This window comes from Sesamum indicum, linkage group LG12 (genome assembly GCF_026168435.1).
Source record: "Sesamum indicum cultivar Baizhima isolate 11 linkage group LG12, ASM2616843v1, whole genome shotgun sequence".
NCBI classification, from domain to species: Eukaryota; Viridiplantae; Streptophyta; class Magnoliopsida; order Lamiales; family Pedaliaceae; genus Sesamum; species Sesamum indicum.
Genome location: NC_142668.1, coordinates 9,402,207 through 9,424,471, shown reverse-complemented (window position 1 = coordinate 9,424,471; position 22,265 = coordinate 9,402,207). Strand labels below are relative to the sequence as shown.

General features: G+C 34.7%; 3 protein-coding genes across 16 annotated transcripts; 2 read left to right on the top strand and 1 right to left on the bottom strand.

The window, feature by feature from the left end:
- Positions 1–1,803: 1,803 nt before the first annotated feature.
- On the top strand, positions 1,804–9,730 carry LOC105178473 (WD repeat and SOF domain-containing protein 1). Its single transcript, XM_088876642.1, has 18 exons — positions 1,804–1,965; positions 2,251–2,369; positions 2,465–2,554; positions 2,674–2,785; positions 3,073–3,100; positions 3,401–3,499; positions 3,614–3,683; positions 3,791–3,825; positions 3,937–4,011; positions 4,105–4,200; positions 4,452–4,515; positions 6,659–6,712; positions 7,262–7,347; positions 7,461–7,521; positions 7,635–7,699; positions 7,911–8,016; positions 8,753–8,841; positions 9,314–9,730. Exons 2-18 carry the CDS (start codon positions 2,304–2,306, stop codon positions 9,474–9,476), a joined length of 1,359 nt encoding a protein of 452 aa, XP_088732768.1. The 5' UTR covers positions 1,804–1,965; positions 2,251–2,303; the 3' UTR covers positions 9,477–9,730.
- A 3,897-nt stretch (positions 9,731–13,627) lies between these two features.
- Positions 13,628–17,484, top strand: LOC105178474 (protein NUCLEAR FUSION DEFECTIVE 6, mitochondrial). 14 transcript variants are annotated; one of them, XR_002288440.2, is made up of 5 exons: positions 13,630–13,946; positions 14,057–14,178; positions 15,298–15,351; positions 16,434–16,483; positions 16,927–17,293. XR_002288440.2 is itself a non-coding variant. In XM_088876766.1 (4 exons), exons 1-3 carry the CDS (start codon positions 13,789–13,791, stop codon positions 16,451–16,453), a joined length of 300 nt encoding a protein of 99 aa, XP_088732892.1. In that variant the 5' UTR covers positions 13,629–13,788; the 3' UTR covers positions 16,454–16,483; positions 17,298–17,484. The 14 variants fall into 14 exon arrangements, 12 of the variants coding, with proteins under 12 accessions (XP_088732891.1, XP_088732892.1, XP_011100251.1 ...); XR_002288439.2 differs by lacking the exon at positions 16,434–16,483 and adding an exon at positions 16,095–16,143; XM_088876766.1 differs by lacking the exons at positions 15,298–15,351; positions 16,927–17,293 and adding an exon at positions 17,298–17,484 and having other exon boundaries at positions 13,629–13,946.
- Positions 17,485–18,849: 1,365 nt separating this feature from the next.
- LOC105178597 (reticulon-like protein B17) lies at positions 18,850–21,148 on the bottom strand. Its single transcript, XM_088876059.1, has 8 exons — positions 20,520–21,148; positions 20,268–20,421; positions 20,103–20,177; positions 19,877–20,018; positions 19,719–19,788; positions 19,550–19,615; positions 19,339–19,461; positions 18,850–19,184 (listed from the first exon to the last, which is right to left on the bottom strand). The coding sequence occupies exons 1-8, from the start codon at positions 21,037–21,039 to the stop codon at positions 19,048–19,050; spliced, it is 1,287 nt and encodes a 428-aa protein (XP_088732185.1). The 5' UTR covers positions 21,040–21,148; the 3' UTR covers positions 18,850–19,047.
- Between the last annotated feature and the right edge of the window lie 1,117 nt (positions 21,149–22,265).

Below are 22,265 nucleotides of genomic sequence, written 5' to 3'. Positions count from 1 at the left end.
GAAGTTGATGCTTGATTTTGGTACTATGTTGCTGCCTTCATGTTCCAGATTATGAAGCTGATTATTCATAGTTTTACTTCAGTTTTTTACAAAAAAATATGGCTGAATTTTCTGCTTTTGGTGCATTAATTTTCTGTTTTTATTTGAGTGAACTTTATATTTTTATTGATTCTATTTTTTTTTTTTGTTTGGGTGCTTCAATTTTCTGGTTTTGTTGCTTAATATTCTGTTTTTTGTTGATTGAGTTTTTGTTTTCTTTTTTTTTTGTGAGTGCTTCAATTTTCTATTTGGTATATAGTGTTTAGGTATTTATTTTTATTGGGTATTTTATTTTCGTTAATATTTATACATGAAATTCGTTCCAATTACATAATACACATTCTCCACATGTCACTGAAAATATGTTCTTTTATTTCTTTTTGTTGGGTACTCTAGGTTACACTTAAATTCGAAAACGACGTCCAGATTAGTCCAAGACGTCTTAGCTACAACAACAACATTGCTACAAAAACAAAACTCAAGAAGAGTCCATAAATTCGAAGGAAATCGGCAGTTGAAGTTCCCGATCAATCACTACTTCGCGAGCTTGGCATTATAATCAAACCTATAATACAAATTTGTTATAAATCTAATTGAAGGTAAATTATAAATTCAAGTCAAATTATAATTTTAAATATCAGGGAACAAAAATACAGGATTTTCTAAAAATTATTGTAATCCGTTTTATACAAAAAATTCATTAAGCCCAATAAAATAGATTCATTTTTTGTTATTGATATATTATATCGACATCAAATAATTAAGCATTTTATAAAGATTTGGTATTTGATACTCAATCGTAGCATTTAGGGGTGATTTGTAAGAATGGAGTGGGAATGGAATGTACATTTCCGAATCTGTTCCTACATCTGGGACCACTTATTCCTTCAGATTAGGAATTAGCTATTCCTTCCTCCCAACATGGTATTAGTTATTCCCAGTGTGTTGCGAGTGGAACTTTCTTTTATTGTATTAGTTTAATATTTAACTTTATTTGTTAGGGATATTACACTCTTATCTCCTGAGGATTGATGTAATTATATGTATATACTCTGTAGTTTGAGAAATTATATCTAGCACCCCTAAAGTTTGCTTTCGTCTAACAAATAAGTCATTTCTTTAGTCAAAATCCACCAAATTTGCTGGTATTAATAAAACAATAAAAAAATCTATATTTACTTCTAGTGGACTTGTTACTAATTTATTGCATGTCAAATAATTTATTTATGATCAAATTATCCCCATACATCTTCACGCATTAATGTATTTTATGAGGGTAAATATTTGATCTTCAATAAGTCAGTAATGAGTCAATTGAGGGTAAATTATCAATTTACATTAATTTTTTTATTAATATCGACAAAATCAATTAATTTTGACCAATGGAGAGTTTATTTATTATATGAAATCAAATCTCATGGTACTAAATTTTGTTTTTCAAAGCACAGTAAGTAAACGTATAATTACACCAAACCGGCAGCGTAATTATCTCTAATTATTATTAAATGTAAGTACTTCTTGTATCTAATATTGAAAAATAATTATGCACGCAAGGTAGTAAAAAGTAATATTAGTTTGAAGTTTAAATATTTTTATTAAATTTAAAATATTTATTTCACTTAGTATTGGAAAAAAAAAATAATTGTAGATGCATTATGATCAAAAGATTAGTCAATTTGGTTCTTGGATTTTTTTTTCTTATTTTTTTTTTTGGGAATTATATGAGGAGAAGAGTGATAAAAGTGTTTGGACAGCGTTCCCCCTCCCATATAAAATAATAAATTCTCCGAACCCCTCATAAACCCTAAACTGAATTCCCTAATCTCATCATTGAGAAGTCACGCCTAAGTTCTCCCTGCTTCTTCTACCTCAGCTTCACCTGTCATTCAAAAGCAACTTCCTGCTGATGGTTAAGACGAATATCTGGTGAGTTGTTTTCAATTGTATTAATTTTTTGGGTTTCCTCCGTTGAAACGAACTACAAAACCTGTAATGAGGCATGGTATGGAAGGTCATGATGAGCGTGTCTTACTCCTAATGTTGAGAAGCTGCTTTCAAGTTTAGTATTTTTCGTGAGAGCCCAGAATCAATAAAATCAATATCCTTTGAAGAAAATTTCTAGGAACAGGAACTCAACTTAAATTATTAGTTTGAAAATTTAACAGTAATGGGTGCCGTCAATAACCGATTTATGTGGTATTGGGCTTCTAGGGTTGTAAGTTTTTGCTCCTGACACCCAAATTTCGCTCGCTGAAATTCACAAAATGAAGGTGAAAGTGATTTCTCGGTCTACAGATGAATTCACTCGAGAGCGAAGCCAGGACCTTCAGGTACTTTTGTTCTGACCACGGGAATGGTTTTACTTAAACCCTATTATCTTTTCTGATTTTTTGTTTGGGGAAATTTGGTTTTGGATTTTCTGCAGAGGGTTTTTCGTAATTTCGACCCTAACCTTCGGACTCAGGAGAAAGCTGTCGAGTATGTTCGTGCTCTTAGTGCAGCTAAATTAGATAAGGTATCACTCCATCCATAACAAGTGATGTTATAGGATGTTTCATCATATTTAAGCCAAGTGTTTGAGGATTAAATAAGTAAATTAATGAAACTGTTGGTCCCTTTTCTCCATCTTGAAAGATTTTTGCTCGACCATTTATTGGGGCAATGGATGGGCACATTGATGCTGTCTCTTGTATGGCTAAGAACCCCAATCATTTAAAGGGAATTTTCTCTGGTTCTATGGATGGAGGTACAGTTTCCATTCTTTCTTTGTTAGCTCTCCATTTTCTTGAGCTCTTTTTGTTTGGTTAGCAGAATATGTGGCTTTTAGGAAGTTGTTAGTAACCAATGATTATTTAAAGGGATCACTTGATTGGTTTTGGAAGCACACCTTTTTTTTTTTTTTAAAATATTAGTATTTGTTTACTGGTCATACAAGCTTTTGTCATAGGAAGGCCTGAGTTTTGAAATGAGTTTCTGGCCTTTAATTGAAGCATCTAAAGACTAAAAACTTGTCCCACTTTGTTTCATTTGCAGATATTCGTCTTTGGGATTTGGCCACCAGGTAATAATAGTAAAATGCTTGTGATTTGTTATGCATTTTGTTTGGCTAATGTTATGAAAGTGTATCCAGTGCTCTGTCCAATGCGTATGTTTATGCAGCTAAGTTGGCAACAACGAATTTATGCTTCTGATGTTATTTTTTAAGTTCTTGATAGTGATATATTTTTCAGATGAAAAAGACATGGTTAACTTTACATTTTCCGAATGTTCAAGCAGAAAATCTTTAAAACTTTTAGTTGTTGATAAACAATTTCCGGCATTGTCTATGCCCTGAGGATTTTGTACTTTGTTATGGCAATAGGCGGACAGTATGCCAGTTTCCTGGTCACCAAGGTGCTGTACGAGGTCTAACAGTATCAACTGACGGTCATGTCCTTGTGTCATGTGGGACTGATTCCACGTGAGGCCTAGTCTCTTTATCTAACTTCAGAGTTGATTTCTGTCTGTACATATTCTTTTATGAATTAATTTGCAAATATATTCTCGTGATCTTAACTCGACCTTGCTGTTTCAGTGTTAGACTCTGGAATGTTCCCATTCCTTCTCTTATGGCTTCTGATGACTCATCAGATAATGAAGCCAAGGTCAGTTTTTCTTTATTTATCTGTTTGATATTCTCTGTCTGGCTGCCTGCATAGTTGATCTTCTATTTGTCTGAACAACTAAGTTCTGGGTTTGAGATTTCTTGCAGCCACTTGCAGTCTATGTTTGGAAAAATGCTTTCTGGTAAGTTGCTTTTGCCTGCAACATATATCTTAGGTCGAACTGTCTGCTTTCAGTAACTTCTTGCTTTAAGTAATTTTTATTTTGTTTTGCCCTTTTCTTTTTCTCTTTCAGGGCTGTTGATCATCAATGGGATGGTGAGCTTTTTGCGACAGCTGGAGCCCAAGTAGATATATGGAACCACAACAGGTTTCATCTAAACTTTTTCCATTTTCCTTTTTTTTTTTTGCTGCAATTTGGAAAATGGATAAGTTTCCAACATATTATGTTTCTCTCTTCAAGGTCTCAGCCTGTTAACAGCTTTGAATGGGGTAAAGATACAACTATATCTGTGCGGTTTAATCCAGGAGAACCAAATATATTGGCAACATCAGCCAGGTCTGCAGCTTATAGGAAACTTGATTTAATTAGAAAAATATGTGCTGCAAATATTAAGTTGGATTCATGATCATCTTGTCTATAATGTATCGGTTAAATACACCTTGTACAAGTGTACAGGATTTATCTTACAGTTGAGAATCATTATATGTCTTGTATTAAGTGTGTTCATACAAGCTAAATTTCCACAAGCATTTGTTATTTGAGTTAAGGTTGTCATATTTCATCCTTCTCCACCTCTGCAACTGCAGTGATAGAAGCATTACAATATATGATTTACGGTTGTCTTCTCCTGCACGAAAGATTATTATGAGGGTGAGTTCAGCAACTTTTTATTTGATTATCATATGAAGAAACCTTTTTATTTTCTGAATTGCATGTGCTGGTCCATGCTTACAATCATATATTTACAGAGAACTGTAATCTTATTTCCATGCCAAACTTTGATGCGTAAAAGTCTTCTTCACATTATGACATTAGTCTCTCAAGAAATTGATGTTATTGATTAGAAGCTTAAGAAATATGATTTCATATATAAAATCTTCTTTGTAGCTCATTTCTAAGTTTTTGAAAAGGGGTTTGAATTGTTTGATCTTCGGGGTTTTGAGCCTTCATTATGTTAATAGCTACCTTTAGCTTAGTCGAGGGTCTGAAATCTAATAAAGATATGTAGCAGGTTGGTGTTAGGTATGAGTTATGTATGCATGTATGTGTTTAACATGTATTTTACAAGATATCATAAGTGGAGATTTGGTTAGTAATTGCCTTTACGTTGATCTTAAGATATTGTGTATAAATTTGATAGTGGAAGGCACTATGTCCCCATCCTAACGGAATGCTCTAATTCGATTTGGCATGGAATGTTGGGTAAAGTTTAAGGTGATATTTTTCTTATGTAACGTTTTCTCTGCTTCCTCAAACCAGTTACCCTAACTGTTAATTGCATAAGATTAGCATCTTCTGAACCATCCAAGAAAGAAATAGGAGAAGCTAAAGGGGGAGAGCGAAAAAAGGGAGGGTTAGGGATTAGTTTGCTTTGCTAATGACCAAAAACTATGATGGCTTAGCATCGGGGCCATGAAGAAATATACTTAGTACATAAAGTTAATGCATAATTGATCAGATGCATATCTTGTTAAGGGCCATTTAAAAGTTGTATGTGGAATCCCAAATTCAAATATAGCACGGTGCACAAGGCGTGAGCCCAGCACCAATGTTTTCCAGGAAAGCCCAGCGTCCATGGATTGCACTAGGGCGCCGTTTGCTGGGATGCCAGACCCACCTGGTGCTGGGCTGGGCTGGGCTGGGATTTTTATTTTTAAAAAAAGAGAAAAAGAAAAGTGAAGAAAAACCCTTAATCTGCACAAATTTCTATGTCCAATTAACATTTTCTGCCACCCCTTCAGATAATCACTTCTTTATTATTTCTTCTTTCGTTCTTGTTGGAAGCTACTGTTTTCTCTTTCTCTATTCTCTTCTTTCTTTTCTATATCCTTTTTTTTCTTTTGTTTTCTCCCAGAAACCTTAGTAAATTGTTGTTTACTTTGTTATGATGTAATTTATTGTTATCATTTAATGTCATTAATGAATTTTCTTGCTATAATATAAAATAATTTGCTAAATGAATAAAATTTTGATGTTCTTGCTAAAATTCTAATTATAATTTTTATTTTCCAAAAATTTTGGTCAAAAAAATTAAAAACATAATCTTACACTTTCTTATTTGGTACAAATACTAATGGTATAATTATATAAATTATTCTTGCAAATTTGTGGTGCTCCAAGAAGCTCAGCACCGTGCGCCATGGTTCCAAAGCACCTATGCGCCATGGTTCCAAAGCACCTATGCGCCATGATGCACCATGCATCTTGAACAACTATGATTCCAATTGAAATTGAAATGTACAATGATTCATCAGATTTTTGGCTAACCTGGCCTACTCCATCTTTGGGAACCAACAAGGATAGTATATGAATATTCATTTGTTGTCGATCCATGGACTTTCAGCCTGATCTTAGGCCCCAACTCACCCTTTCGTGGAGAACCTTTTGGTGGAAGATTTGGGCATTGATAATTGAGTATTTGCATTTTCTGAGCTGACATTCTCTCTTCCTCTTCACCCACCATTTCTCACATTCCATAGCTTTGGTAGATCACTTTCCAAGTGAAATACCCATTTTAGGAGACAACATGCCACAATTGGGGAACTACATGAATATCTAGTGAGACTGTATATTGATTATCATCATAGACTCTCTCATGATAGAATTAAGCATGTTAAACTTTGTTTTTGTTTTAAAGTGCAAATGGGTTTAACTGATGTATGAACATGGCCATAGTTGGCAATGTATGTTTTATTTACTTGTTCTCTTGGATCCTACTTGGCCATATTTTAAATTATTTTAATTCATTTGAATGTGTTAAATACTTGTCATAACTCGCTCTGTTTATTCACAGACAAAAACTAATTCTATAGCATGGAATCCAATGGAGCCGATGAACTTTACAGCTGTAAGCCAACTCTGAAACTCATTTCATTCTTCCTGTTTGTTTTGGATGCTGAATCAAATTAAAAAAAAAAAAAAACTTTGCAGGAGACCTAAGACCTTAAAATTCTTATTTACGAAAGCGAAAACAAGCCTGTATGTTTTATCTAGACTCGAATATGCCGTCATCGTTTTAACCTACTTATTCTGTTTTCAGTTTTCACTATTGTTTATAGTTGTAGACACTTGTAGAGGGATTTTCTTCTCCTGATATTGAAAAGCTAGTTTCCACGTCATCTTTCTCCTTGTTTCTTTTTTTTATTTTCCTAATTGTAATCTTCGAGTTGTTGAATTATTAAAAATATTTAATACAAAAAAAAATTACTTGTAGTATACCAACTTTTTGAGTTATGTTTCAGATTTCTTTGCTTTCCATATGCAAATAAAATTTGGTCTATCAATTCATGACTTGAGCTCAAACTTTTGGATGCACCAAAAGCTGGGGTCTGGGGTTCCCAGATTAAATCTAATACTTAGATGTCATGTTGGTCAATTAACATGTGACATAATGTAGGCAAATGAAGATTGCAATTGTTATAGTTATGATGCCCGAAAATTGGATGAGGCCAGATGTGTGCACAAGGATCATGTTTCTGCAGTGTAAGATTAGCATCTCCGATTTTATTTTTTATTTTTCATCTATGTACAATTTAGGTTATGTGTTATTCAGTATAACAAATTGATTTGCTAATGTTTCATGTACCTTTGTGCAGTATGGATATTGATTACTCACCAACTGGTCGTGAATTTGTAACTGGATCATATGATAGAACTGTGAGTTTTCTTCCCCTTTTTTCATCCTTCTGATTCTCTCGTTATGGTAGCAGTGTCAATTGAAAGATTATGTTCTAATTCGGAGACATGCTGTGATGTGACTACTTTTTCAGGTTAGAATATTCCAATATAATGGTGGTCACAGCAGAGAAATCTATCATACCAAGAGAATGCAAAGGTTTAATTTGCAGATTAGAGCTTTTAGTATTAAAATCTCTCTCAATATGATCATTTGGATGTAATTGGCATTATCATCATGAGCAATTACTTAAATTCAATTGGATTACTGACTGCTTTTTGTTATTTGATATGAAAAACTGTTTATCAGATTTTACATACTTTTTCCAAAATAAAGTGGTTATGTCCTGATATAATTGTCATTTATGTAGGGTATTCTGTGTCAAGTTCAGTTGTGATGCAAGTTATGTCATCTCTGGTAGTGATGATACCAACCTTCGAATTTGGAAAGCTAAAGCATCTGAACAATTGGGAGTTGTATGATTCTCTTCTTTATCTTTACTTATTATCCTTTTTCATTAATTTTCTTGCAATAACTGTCAAGTATATTGGTGATCAAGTTACTTTTAAACACTTTGGAAATGGAACAATAGTAATTGTGATTTGGTCATTGAGCTCCTGTAAAAGCAAATATAACACTAGTATCTTCCTGCTGATGTCCTTAGTTGTAGCTAGAAAGGACTTGTAATACAATTTTTCTCTTCTTTTCTTTTAGTTTGGATTTTTGTGATGAGCTGTGTTGTTTTGTTTCTGGAGCCATCCAAAGATGCCAGTTGGTTATATAGACAATTGAAGAGAAACAGATGAACAAAAGGATAGTGAACAGATGGAACTTTTTGACTGTCGCACGTATGTCACTTTGTGCAGAATCTAATATCATGTCTATGAAATGTATATATTCACTGTTAAATGAATAAAATTCTCTTGTAAGTTTTCTTGTTGTGTAGAGCAACGACACTTCTTTTGTTTCGTTTTCTTCTGTTTTGTTATGTGGGAAGAGGAGGCAAAGGGGGTGCTTTAGGTGTTGGGCAAACTTTATGATTGGATATTGTTGCATAGAGCTGGTTTTGAATTTTTTTGAATGTTGAAAATCAAGTAAGCCAAATTAGTTAATTAAAGTGTTGCTAACTTGTGTTCTTGTTTTTGCATGAGGTGCAAGCCAATACTTTCATCCCGTCGACTCTGTTATAATCAATCTTTGCTACCTTTGCAGCTTTTGCCAAGAGAGCGTAAGAAGCATGAATATTTGGAGGCTGTCAAGAATCGTTACAAGCATCTTCCTGAGGTTAAGCGCATTATCAGGTACTTGAGTTTATTGAACTTTTAAGTTTCTGCTTGACAGATTGGATGGATGGCCTTAACAAATTTCTATTAGATTCAAGTGACGAATTCGTCCAATCATTAAAGTAGAATTGGACTGAAATAACTTTACTGAATATAGAGACATCTCCATACTGCTCTTTCTGAAACTGAATGTTATGCTAGGACAAGTTGTAAGGATGAAAAGATGTTACTTTTTTACTTCTTCCAGCAACAAAGATGCCCTCAATTTCGATATCTGGTCCTTGACTTTGGGAAATTGAGACAACATGATTGTAATGTATATCATCAATGGGGTGCCTTGGCATTTTAAGCTTGTGCTTGACTACTATGTATATCATCAATTTATTCAAAGTTCACTTCCATCGTCGGGGGTGGTGTGTTGCATTTCTTCTTCTTTAGTGTATTTAAAGATCTTATCTGAGCATTTCGTCCTTTATTTGTCACATTACAGGCACAGACACTTGCCCAAAGCAATATATAAAGCAGCTTCTCTCAGGCGTATTATGACTGAAGCTGAAAGAAAGAGAACCGAGAGGAGGAGAGCACATAGTGCCCCAGGAAGTATGCCAAAGGAGGCATTACGCAAACGAAGAATCATCAAAGAAGTTGAGTGATTTCTTCTTTTCCCTTTCTTTTAGCCGCGTGAAGTATATGAGAGCCATATACCCAGAAGACGATTCACCATAGAAGTTCAATGCTTTCTTCTCTTCTATTTGTCAGATGTAATTGCAGCAGTGTATTGCTTGTGTATGCATTGTTTTACTGCTGTTTATACCAAGTAGAATTATTTACAATGAGAGAGAACTTTTGACATAGTGACATAGCCTAGGGTGCATTAATTCTATAATTAGTTGGATCTTCCCTTTTATGTTCGGTGATACAAGGACATGGCCATAATTATGCGCCAAATTTAAGTAAATAACAAAATCGAAAACAGTTCTGAACCATATAAGCAGTGTTGTTGGACTATAGCAAAACTGGGCCTGAGCCAAGTGTGTTACATCCTAGCTTGCATCGATGCGTTGGGGGATGATTTGATGCTGTTACCTATATGGATTCAGAAATATAGGAGGGCAATGTAATGATGTCATAAAATGAATTTAATCTTATTTGCATTATATGATAATTTATAATTTATCGTCAAGATGGGTAGAAGTTTAATTTCCAATTTGATAAAGGCTCTTGAGCAACAGAATGGTAAACTGGTGCCTTCACTTCTGGTCTGGGCATGTAAATAGCTTGGTGTTATCGTCACTGCACTCTGTTGGGGCGAGGTTCGACGATGTCGTGCTAAGAGTCGGGGGTGCAATCGAGTTGAGCACAAACTTGAAATTTTTATCTTAAGTTCGAACATGAAGTATATATATGAAGAATTCGAGTTCGAGCTTGTTTCTCATCGAGTCAAGCTCGAATTCATCGGCGCTTTTTACTTTTTTTCTCAATAAGTATTTCTTAATTGTAATTATATAATATTATTATATAAATTATAAAAGGTATATATGCTATAATATTTTAATTTAATATTATGAATATATGACTTCATAATATCTTTATTATGCATCTTCTATTAGTTTAATAGTAACAAATTTACTAAAAATATATAATGTATATAAATACTCCTCAAGTTATATAAGTTATTAATACTAATAAAACAAATAATAATGTGTTATTTTCTAAAAGTAAAATGAGAACGGTCGTGAATATACATTGTTAAAATATGATAGTAATTTAAATTTTATATCATTCAGTTATACAAAAATAGAAGGGTTAACTACATTTAGACCCTTTTCGAAAATGTGAAATTATACTTTCTTCAAAAAAATTGTGGAATTACACTTACATGCCCTCCAGAAATTCTCTATTTACACCTGACTCTTTTTGTTAATATTTGGACAAAAATGCTGACGTTAGCAAACAAATTACATAAGTCTACTTTTGCCTCTCATTGAACATTCACTTGTATATTTTTGTACTTATAAAGGAATAAAAATACGTAATATATGTCCACAGATATATATGGAGTGAGGTTACATTATTTCATTTCTCCCGTTATAAGTACAAAATTACTACATTGAAATGTTACATGAGGGGTAGATTTGAAATTTTATGTACTTTTACAAGAGAGTGTAAATATAATTTTTTAAAAATTCTTTGAAAAAAAGTATAATTATGCATTTTTATAGCGGGTCTAACAGTAATTAACCCAAAATAAAAAGAATTTTTTTTAATCAAGCAGTAAATCACCAAAATTTAACATAAGTTTATAAACAGTAAAATAGACTGCATACTATGTATCATCAGTGGATGCAGAGGTGGCTGGGGTCAATGGAGGACTCTTCAACAGTATGCGCTTGGCAAAAGAGCCAGTAGGGTGATTATGAATAGAATATTTGAGTTGTTCAGGGAGGGGCTGAAATCCACATAGGAGGAAATCTCCAAGATATGGGGGAAGAGATGTAGAAGAAATGGCATTTCCACTCCTTCATGGAGGACTTCGTGGGAAGAAACCGAGTATCCTCCGGGATAGTGAAGTGAGAAGGGCCTGAACTTGCCTTCTTGAGCAGGAAAAGAGTGAAATTGAGCGGCAGAGGGGGTTTCCCTCAAGCTATCATCAAGATGTAAAATCTAAATAGTGGACTGAAAGATTTGAAAAGTAACAGAGTTAGGGGATGTTAAACAAAACAACCACATTAAAAAAAAAAAAAAGAAAAAAACTCAGGAATAGGAAAGCATAAACCAGCCTCCAACTAGGCCAAATAAAAATACAAAAATCCCTCGGGAGGAAAATTAGGGCAAGCATCGGAAATATATCACGAATTCAACAGGTATCCCATACTTCTCCCTAATGATCATAGCATCAACCTCGAAAAAGCGGGTTCGGTAAACTCTGAAGAACTCAACCCCCAATCCTACTAACCTATCCTCTAACTTCTTTCTTTTCTTTTCCTTCTTACTATTCCCTTCCTCCTAGCTCTCTCCCTCCTCTTTAGAAAAACCTCTGGTCTATCATTATTTCATTAATCACTTTCTCATTAATACTATGATATGTTTCTTTCAAAAATAAAAACAAGCAGAAGAAAACATGGAGTCTTACTTGCACAAGTGGTGAAAGAGCAAAGGATAATCGAAAAAAATCCTAAAAAAGTTAGAACCTGCTAAAGGAAATTTTAGATCGCTGAGAAATTGTTTTGAAAAAGAGAAAGGAAGAAGGAGAAGGAGAAAACAACTTACTCAGATTGCAAAAGGCTTGTGAAATGACAAAAAACAAGATGCTTTTAATATCAGACAACCACGCAATTCCATCTCCACATGATATGCACTCCTCTCTCCTACTAGTCCCCTCTCCACCAATTATTGAGTGCGTGCCTTCCGTGCACCACCAGGTCCATCCCATCCCTATATTTTTTGTAATTATCACTAAACCCTTTTTTTGCGGATATGCACGGACCCACCCCCTCCCCCAAATCTGCGCGCCAATGTGGCTTCTCCTCAGCCAACAAAATTCTCCTTCAGTCAATACAACAGGATGAAACAGGATAGCAGGACATTCCCTGGTTAATAAGCCTAGATGTAAACTTCTTTCTCTTTTGCAGGAGCACCTCTTCCTACTTCAGTAGTCTGAAATCAAGTCTTGCACTATGGGAACAAAGAAGTGGGCCTTACTGAGCAACCTTACAGGCCAAGTCTTAATATGCCAAGGGCAAAGTATAAAACCCATAAGCTTCTCCTTTTTCACTAACTTGCAGGTTCGAGAAATAAATACAATCCAACAGGATGAGTTAGCATCCAGCAGGGAATGACACGTCATGTAGGTCGTTAACATCTTATGATGCATCATACTAAAAGATCTCATATTAACTCCAAGAGAACTGATTAGAATCAACTCTTTAAGCAGCAAACAACATAATCTCGAATTGACCTTGCAAGACCTCTTCACATGATCATAATTCTTTCTAGAGAAGTTCAAATTTTAAACCTTTTTTTTCTTTTTTCTGTTGTTTAATTAATATATGCAACTATCCAATAACATATTATTTGCCCTAACTACTCTTTAGATCTTGCTTTATGAATGTCAATAAATTGATACTCTATGCAATCACTTTGGTAACACATTCCATCACACTTTAACTCTCATTCTCTCTCAATCTCTAAGCTACTTTTATCTCTCTTTCTGCATTCTACACGAGTTTTATCTCTTTGCCATCATACTCAATCATTGTTCTCACATGGATTTAAGTTTTGTCTTTTATGTCTTCAGTAAAAACATTACTGATTTAAGCATTGAAATGCTAAAATTTATTTTATAAGTTTTTTATTCTTTGATCTTAAAATTTTTGCAGAGATCCTTTGACCCTTGTAATGTGGATGGATTCTAATACGCATCAAACATATTCTTACGTGATATTTTTAATCAGAACATCTTAGACTATATTTCATATCTTGGTCAATTTAAAATTTGGATTGATTTTGAAATTTTATGTAACAAATTTAGATGGTATATTTGATTTGTTATTGAACTCATGCCCAAAAGAATAATTTTTTTTTTAATTTTAAAAAATATCTCTTTATATATGTTCTTCTAATTGCATATTTATAAATTTTATTAATATTGATGCATTATAATTTTAAAAAAAAAGTAATTTAATTTAAAAAAAATCAATTAAAATTTCCATGAGTAAATAAAATATTATTTTACTCATAATTAGATTAAATCCATAGTCGAAATAAATATTTACAATAACCCACCTGCATCCCCAATACTCCAAAATTGGGCCAAAAAACAAGACCCGTTCATTTCGGAATCGCCAACCAAACACTGCATTGTGGGTAGGGTTTAGCTCCCAAAAACCCTTTCATCTTTTACACAGCTTTCAACTCCACTCTTCACCTCCAAAATTTAGAGAAAAGAAAATTTAAAATTCAGAAATGGCTATTGCCGCCGCATCAACCGCCGCCAGATCCGTTTTCCGGTCGTCAACCGTCCGTAACGCCGCCACGAGGCTTGCATCTCAAGCAAAATCTGCTCGCTCCTCGCCCTTCCGCCTCCCAGCCAGAGCTCCGGTACTCGCTAATCGCATCCTACGGTATCTCTAGTCCTCTACACGTCAAATTGCTTTGGTTTAGCCGTTCACTCATATGGTGCTGCGAGTTAATTTTTTAATTTACTTTTTTCATTGTTGAATTAATCTGAAAGGTCTCCCGTTGAAATGAGTGCGTGCCTGGAGTCGATGCAGCCGTACCACACCGCTACTGCCTCAGCGTTGATGACATCAATGCTCACCGTCTCTCGCTGCGGGTTTGGCTGGCTTGCTGAAGGTACTTTCATATGAAATTTTACTTTTATTTTCAAAGAACTTGTTTCATTTTTTTCTTGAGTTTTTGGCTTTTATTTAGTGAATTGTTAGGGTAATTATTAGTGATATCGCATCAGCTTATAGTGAACGCGAGTCTTGTTGTTTAATTTGTATGCGTAGGGTGTTCATATACATTCTTACCCGTCCCAATATTTACGGGTCATTTGCTTCTTCATGAACTATTTAAGAGTTTCAAAAAGATGAAATCTTTAAATATCTTGTCCATATTAGCATCAAAAGTATTGGTTAAGGGTTAATTATTGCACATCCTTATGTTAAGTGAAATGAAATATAGGTATTTTTTTGGGTGGGATATTCTGGAAAAGGAGTTAATGTAGAAATAATTTCAGGATAGATGGTTTATTATTTTATCTGTGGCACTCTGCTATAGTTACTCAGAGATGCTTGGACCTCTGCTTCAGAACTCTGTTGTTTGTGATGTATCATTGCTGTTGCTGCTTGACTATGTGGCTGAAGTCTGAGGCGGAATAGCAGAAGAAAATTAAGTTAAAAAACAAAAAGCACATCACTTATTTATTTATACAATTATGGTCACCGAGGAGTTGGAGGTTCTCTTCTGTTTCATAAATAAAGATTCCAGCTTGCTACAGAAGTTGTTAGAGAAGGATTCGTGAATTTAAAAGTACTGGATAGGGCACACAACAATCCGATCAAAAGTACTGCCTCATCCCGATCAGCAGCGGTCAAATTGCTGCTTGGCTTGCTCTTAGAACAAATTACTTGAATATCAATTCATTCTTGTGTTGGAACGAAGCTTTCCTCTAACCATTAGCTAGACCAAGAACCACCATATACACTGTACTTCCTGTGTTGTCTTCTTTTCCTCTGCTTATTCTTTCAAATAGGAGGAAGTTTGATCAGAGAGTTCATCAGCTGTCCTGTATTTCTATAATTATCTGCGCTTGTATGACTCTAATGCTTCCTTCTTACGTACATCCTTCTCCTAAAACCACTCTGTGTTCAGTGAGATCTCTTTATAGTCTTGCTTTTCTATACAGCTACTTAAAATTGGTAAATGCTGATGGGTTACCTAACCAATGGCTTTTCATTCTTGATTTAGGTATCTAGCGACGTAGAGCCCTCTTTGCTGACCCTGTCCTCCTTTCATATCTCGGTGAGTTAGTTTTTCGTTCGAGAGTGCCTGTCACCTGAAGCATTGACACCCTTGTATATTTATAGGACTAACCCAGTCTAGTAGCTGATGTTTCCTTGTATATCCTCCTAGTCCTTTGATGATCTTTTCTTCTGATGGATTGAGAGGTTGTGGTTCTGAAAATGGATAAACGTGTATGCCGTCTGCGTTTCTTGTTTGCTTTTTCATCCTTATTTAATGTGAAGCCCATAAGATGTCTCTGTCCAGATATATTTTTTCTCATTTTGATAAAGAAGCCCCTTCTTCAATCTTCCTGTTGTAGGCCTTGAGAAGACTAGATGAAGATGGTGAAGCAAAGAGGAATTACTTTGATTCCTTCTTTCTAGAACTTCCCTGAAAGAAGACAGTGCTTTAAATTGAATTGACATGTTCGGGCTATTTATACATTAATAAATACTTAGTTCAATTTTCTGTAGATCAACAGATTGAATGAACTCTCATTTTTTAGAGTTTCTTTTACTTATATTTGTTTTCATAACTACTATAGATGTCTAAATTCTTCTTTTTGCATACAGACTTTCTTCCAACACTTGCTATATTTCCCAAGTATGAGTAAATTTTACAGTAGTGTGCTTTACGAGCTGGTAATATGAATCTTCTCTGGATTAGGATTCCACATAGGTGTGGGAGTCATTAATATAGTAGAAAACTTCTTAGCAACATCTATCTTGATCGAGACTTACATTTTATCATTATTCGACCAGCTTGCAATGATGATGTGTGATGAACTTTGGAAGGCAAGGAATATTTATTGTAAGAAAACTCTTCTTTCTAACACTGGTCGTGGAAAGTGAAGAAAAGTTTTGATTGAGCTGGAGAAGGGCCGCTACATTGCGTGTAGACCTAGAGGAACTATTAAATGTTGATCTTTCTATGATAATGTTTGAATACCATCATGTCCTTTTGATTTTGGCTGTTAAATTTACTCATATGAAGGATAAATTGCTCATACATTGCCTTTTGATCTGATCTTTTTGAACATATGTTCTATCAATGCACTTAGTATCGTCAAAGTATTGTACTGATTCTCATATATTAATCAGCTTGCAATGATGATCTGTGATCGATACCATCTTTCAAGGTCTCCAGCAAGGTTCCTATCTTAAATTATGGTTCTAGAAGACTAATTATGTACCAGATAAGAACACTTTCATCTTGGTTTATCGTCGCTTTGGGGCTTGAAAGATTGTTATTTATTATCATGAATCTTCCTGTTGCAAGTCCATAATCAGCCTTACATGCCCGAGGGTTGAGAGCAGCAAATGTGCCGAAAAGAATATGTTTATTAGTGGCTCCTTATTTGCTATTCCTTGAGATTTGTACTGGAATACTTGGTTTTCATGCTTTGGTCAAGTTGAGTAGGAACTTGTATGCTTTTGACTTCATAGTATAAAATCATATGCATTATGAATGAGAATAAGAAGGCTTAAACTTCGGTTCCTATTAAAGCTTTTGATCATCGTGTAGAAAGAGGAAACAGCTGCTTGTTAAATCCATGAGCACTGAAATGGACTGTTTCATCCTTGCTTTTGCCAGGTTGTGATGATGCATAGTGGAAGTACTACTCTTGACTTGACACTGCTGTAATGAGTTTTCAAGTTGTTGGGATCTCCTTTGAAGTTCTGGTGTTTCCCTTTCATGAGAAATTATTTTCTGGATAAGTGTAAAATATTTTAGATAATCCTTCTAGACATCATCATCCCTGTTCTAGATGTATTCTCATCCAGGCTAGAGCTTCAGACACCTGATTTCTGATTAGTGTCAGCATTGGTACTACTATAATGTTAGGCATGTAAGAATGAAAGCTTTTTCTGCACATTTAGGTTCAAAATTGGTGACTAATTAGGAGCTTTTCTTGTCAATTTCACTTCGGAATGAGAAGAATGATGCTGATTTCAACTTATTAGGTCTGTCTTTCCTGGATTTATGCAAATGAAGGAAGACAATGAGAAGAGCATGCTGTTTGAATGACAACTTTTGCAGTTTGTACAACATTTTTGGGGAACAAGCATTGTGATTTTGTATGGTAATGAAACTGAGTACATAGACAGATGATGGTATCATTGCAAGAAGGATGATGACATTTGTTTCTAAGTTTATAGGGTTATGGGATAAGAACACATGCAAGAACAAGTCCGCCTATGCGGGAAGAAATGCTCAAATAGTTTATATGATTCAGGACTGGGTTTAAAAATGACCAGCAAAAAAGAACAGTGATGCTGTACGAACTTTTTCCCTTGCTGTTCTAGACATTCAAATAAGATCACCATTCAGGATGTAGGCAGATGTGATTTCAGGGTAAGTTCCAGCTCAATTTGACCATTTGATGAATAGAGTGAAACAAAGAGCTGTGATCTTATTAGAATAAACATAGATAAAATTTTATGCCCTACCATACTCTATATTGATTATTAACAAAGAAAAACATATCCTCATATGACTAAGATTTGAGCTTCAACAAAGCAACGCCACCATAAAATTCCATTCTCCCAATCTCATTTTTACTTCACATACATCAACCCATGTTCATTGGGAAACTTCTACTCGAGGAGTCATTCACTTTCCTATGTCGCATTTGATACAGACATAGGGAAGCGTGTTTGTTCATAGAATAGAATTTTCTATTGCAATATTTGTGTCCTTTTATATTTTGTTAAGATATGTAGCCCATGTGTATAAAATCTTTCTTTAGATAAGATTTATGACGTAAACATTATATGCATGTGATATATGTAAAATGAAATAGAAGATGTAACAAGTATTGAGTTGATTTATTTGAGGAAATACCTTTTAGGGTTAATTACTCTTAGACTCTTTTTGAAAATGCGAAATTACACTTACACTCCCTCCGTATATTCTCCGTTCACGATTGTACCCCTTTTGTGTTAGAATTTAGATAGAAAATGCTGCCCTAAAAAGAAAAAGACATAAATTTTAATTTTATGCCTCATGCAACATTCCTTATAAATTATTGCAATACGGTTAGTTTTTTTTCATCAACAACTACTTTTTATCTAATTGCAATAATTCTAGAATAATGTTTTATTGCAATTACGTCTTTTTGATTTTATATATATAATATTTATCCCCTTATAAGTATAAAAATACTATTAGCGTATTTTTGTCAAGAAATTATAGAGGGTAAAACTCGAAGTTTATTTAAATATTTTGTTGATATTAACATTTTCTTTCAAATCCTAACGGGAGAGGTACAATTGTAAACATAAAATTCTCAAAGGGTGCAGGTGTAATTTTGAAAGTTTCTTGAAAGAAAAGTACAATTGTGTATTTTTTAGATGGGTTTAAAATGTACTTTTTGAAAAAAGTATATTGTGGTTTTATAGGATTTTAAATATAATTAATCCTATTTTTTATATGTAGCGTGTCGATATAAGGTGCAATGAGGAATTTGCATAGAAAATCCGAGTTGAAACTGAATATGGCTTTCAACGCCATCACTTCAAATAACTCCATCAATATAATCAATGAATTAAGAAGTGAGCATATATCATCAGCATTATTAGATACAAACATGTCATGATAACAGATTCTGAGTTCTATAGGTCATTTGTTGCAGCCTGACAAATACAAAAACTTCATCCCTCTTCAGTTGGAGAAAACAATAAGGTTTCAAGAATACAGATTAGGTTATAAGTGTTAGTTCTTGGATTCAATTTCCACTGCAACTAATGCCTTTTCTTGTTGCTGCTCCTCTTTCCCTTCTGCTGCATCTTCCTCCCCCATTGCTTCTGTTTGTTGTCTGCGGTATCTAAGTATCACAAGACACAAGAACGCTGCACGGAACAACACCAGAAAAACATGTTAATGACTTCCGCAACTTCAGGACCAAATAGGCTTCAGACAGCTTTGCGTTTCCTACATCACTGTGAAACTTTTTCACATCCAAATGAATTAAATGGAAATTTTCAGTTCTCTTCTCCAGATTACCAGCAAATATTCGGGTTCTGATGGATGTCAGATTCCAGAAGGCCGTTACCGCTGATGCAGCCACGACCTTTTTGTGTGTGCAGCTTTCCCATGCATTCAATGCCCAAGATTTCAGGTGTTCAACTGTTCATTTCAAAGATATCACATTTTTTCAGTGAAAAACCGGCAGCATTCATATCAAGATCACAAGAGAGGGGCACATCATACTGACCTTTCTTAGATAATTGAGACGAGTAAGCAGAATAGAGTTTTGGGGCTGTAAAACTTATAAAAAAACCTGTAAAATTCAAACAAAGGACAGTAAACATCAAGATTTCTCATGAGATTTTCGACGTTTCCTACGTATATGGAAATCCACAGGTGAGTTCTACTGAGCTTACCAAGTGCACATAATCTCCATAGGGTAATAAGATGGCCATACTCTGCTCCGACAAGCAAGAACGGAACCACCTAGTGAAAGAAGTTCAGGAATTTACTTAGATTCGGATATCATAATATGCAATTTACCAATACTGACAATAGTTCAAGCAATATGTACTTTAAGTGTCATTGCTGGTTCTCCTGAAAAGACTTCTCTCATTCTTGAAATTGCAAGATTTGCTGCTGGGAGTACTAATCTGCCGACTCTCAGAATATCATCTTCTTTCAACTTAATCTCACGCCTAATCCCATCGCCGTCCCTGTGAATTCCCCAACCAATTCAAGCATAATCAACGATAGGGAGCACGATGCTGACAAGCATAACGCCACACCAAAATAGATACCTTTGCCGCATGGTATTGGAGAAAAATGACACTCCCAAGAACAGAAGCCCCACTTGAGATAGGAATGAGAAAATGCTGCAAAATCAAACCCAAGTTCTTGAGGCTATCTTCGAGAAAGGCTCAACTAAAAATCATCAAGAAAACCAAACTTAGAACATGAAGTACCTAAAGTTAATACCCCTGGTAAAACAAGAAGACAAGAAACAGAGTGATCCAAAACCAAACCAAAGGCTTGATTTTGAGACATCCTTCCACATAACTAAATCATTTACCATCTCCCCAATTGCATCCATATTGCACCCATCACCATCACTTGTACCTAAATCTCCAATTACAATACCATTAGTCCCAGAAAAAGATACAAAAAAGCAAGAACAGCAACAATGAGTAATATCTAACATCAGGATATAAACATACTCAGAGACAGGACCGGAGGAACCGAAATCGATTTATCCTTCCTAGATCTTTCACTGTGCCTCTTCTTTCTTGGCTTAACCCAGATTTCTTCCCCGGCAACAGACTCCCTCTCTTCTCTCATATCCTGCTCCACCCTCCTCCTGGATCTTCGACTACTCCTGGGCGACGGAGCGGCAGAACTCCGACTTTTACATCTTTTCCTAACTCCACAGGCCTCAACCGCAACATCATCAGCCATTTCAAGCCTTTCCCCCAGACGGGCTTTCGATCTTTTAAGAGGGGAAGGCGAGAGCATCAGAAGCTCTTGCAGTGGAAGAGTGTAAGGGGGTCTAGGGGAAATAGTGGATGCCGGCGATGGAGTTGATATTTTGGGGGAGGAAGGGACTATCTCAAGAGACAGTTGAGGGATGGGTGATCCACCTCCGGCTTGATCGCTGTAATGGCGGAGCTTCGAGAGTCTTGAGGCGGATTTGGTTCGGGTCCGGGGCTCCGACCGGAGAGAGGGTGGCGTAGAGTCCATGGTGTGATGTAATGGGCTGTGTGTGTGGTTAGATTTCTTGAAGGGTTTGAAGATTTTCGTGTCGGATTTTGTTGAGGATGAAGAGAGGTTCGGTTTCGTTCGTGTTGTCAGTTTTGTATTTGAATGAAGGGCTTAGGCAAAGATAGCCGTTGGGGATGCTACCTTTTGGATTTTTTGAATAATTAACGGCGGGGAGTGGGTCACCTGACTCACCCCATACTTTAACGGTAATGAAGGAAACGGTCCGTTAACGTTAAAATTGACCTTTACCCAAATGGAGATTTGGGCCCTGATTTCTAGTAATTTGTGTCTCCCATTGTCTAAATTTATGAAGGGATTATTTTCTTCTTGTTCTTTTTAATGAATATGTTATAATTATATTACAAAATTTTAATAATTAATAATCATACTAATATACATATCATTATACCATTTCATAATATTTAGGGATAATTTCACTCTCTTTTTGTAATATTTGGTGTAACTATACATAAATTTGTTGTGGTTCAAAAAATTACATCTAATACTCAAAAAATTTGCTTCTGTTCAATAAATAGATTTAAAATTCACTGAATTTGTTGTTATTAACAAGTAAAAATTAATATTTACTTTCGATTGACTTATTACTTACTTATTGCATGCCAAACATATTTTTTGTAACTAAACTACCATTATAAAGGTGAAGATACCTTTTCACATGCTAAAACGTATAATATCCATAGAGGCAATTTGCTCATAAAAAAATTTATTTGACCTGTAATAAATCATTTGGGGTAAATATGACTTTATTCATTTTTTTTTTTTTGGTTAATATCATCAAATTCGGTGAGTTTTGAGTAATGAAGAGATTTATCTGTTAGGTGGAAGCAACCTTAGAGACACTAGATATAATTTTTCAAACCACATGTGTATACGTGCAATTACACAAAATCTCAAGGGAGTGGAGCATAATTATCCCTAACATTTATTTAAAATTTATGATTTTTATAATGCATATGAATCGGTAAACTGTAAAAATTTACAATCCTTATATTCTTTACGTAACTGTTCAAAAGTTCATATAGTTTTTGCCTGTGTTATTATATATTATTAAACTCTTTTTAAAAGTAAATTATCGATTCAATTTTAAAATATTAGATCAAACATGTACATACGTATAAATGCATGGTGAAATATAAAATCTATAATACTCTATAATTTTTGAGTAATGATATGATGTATTTTAA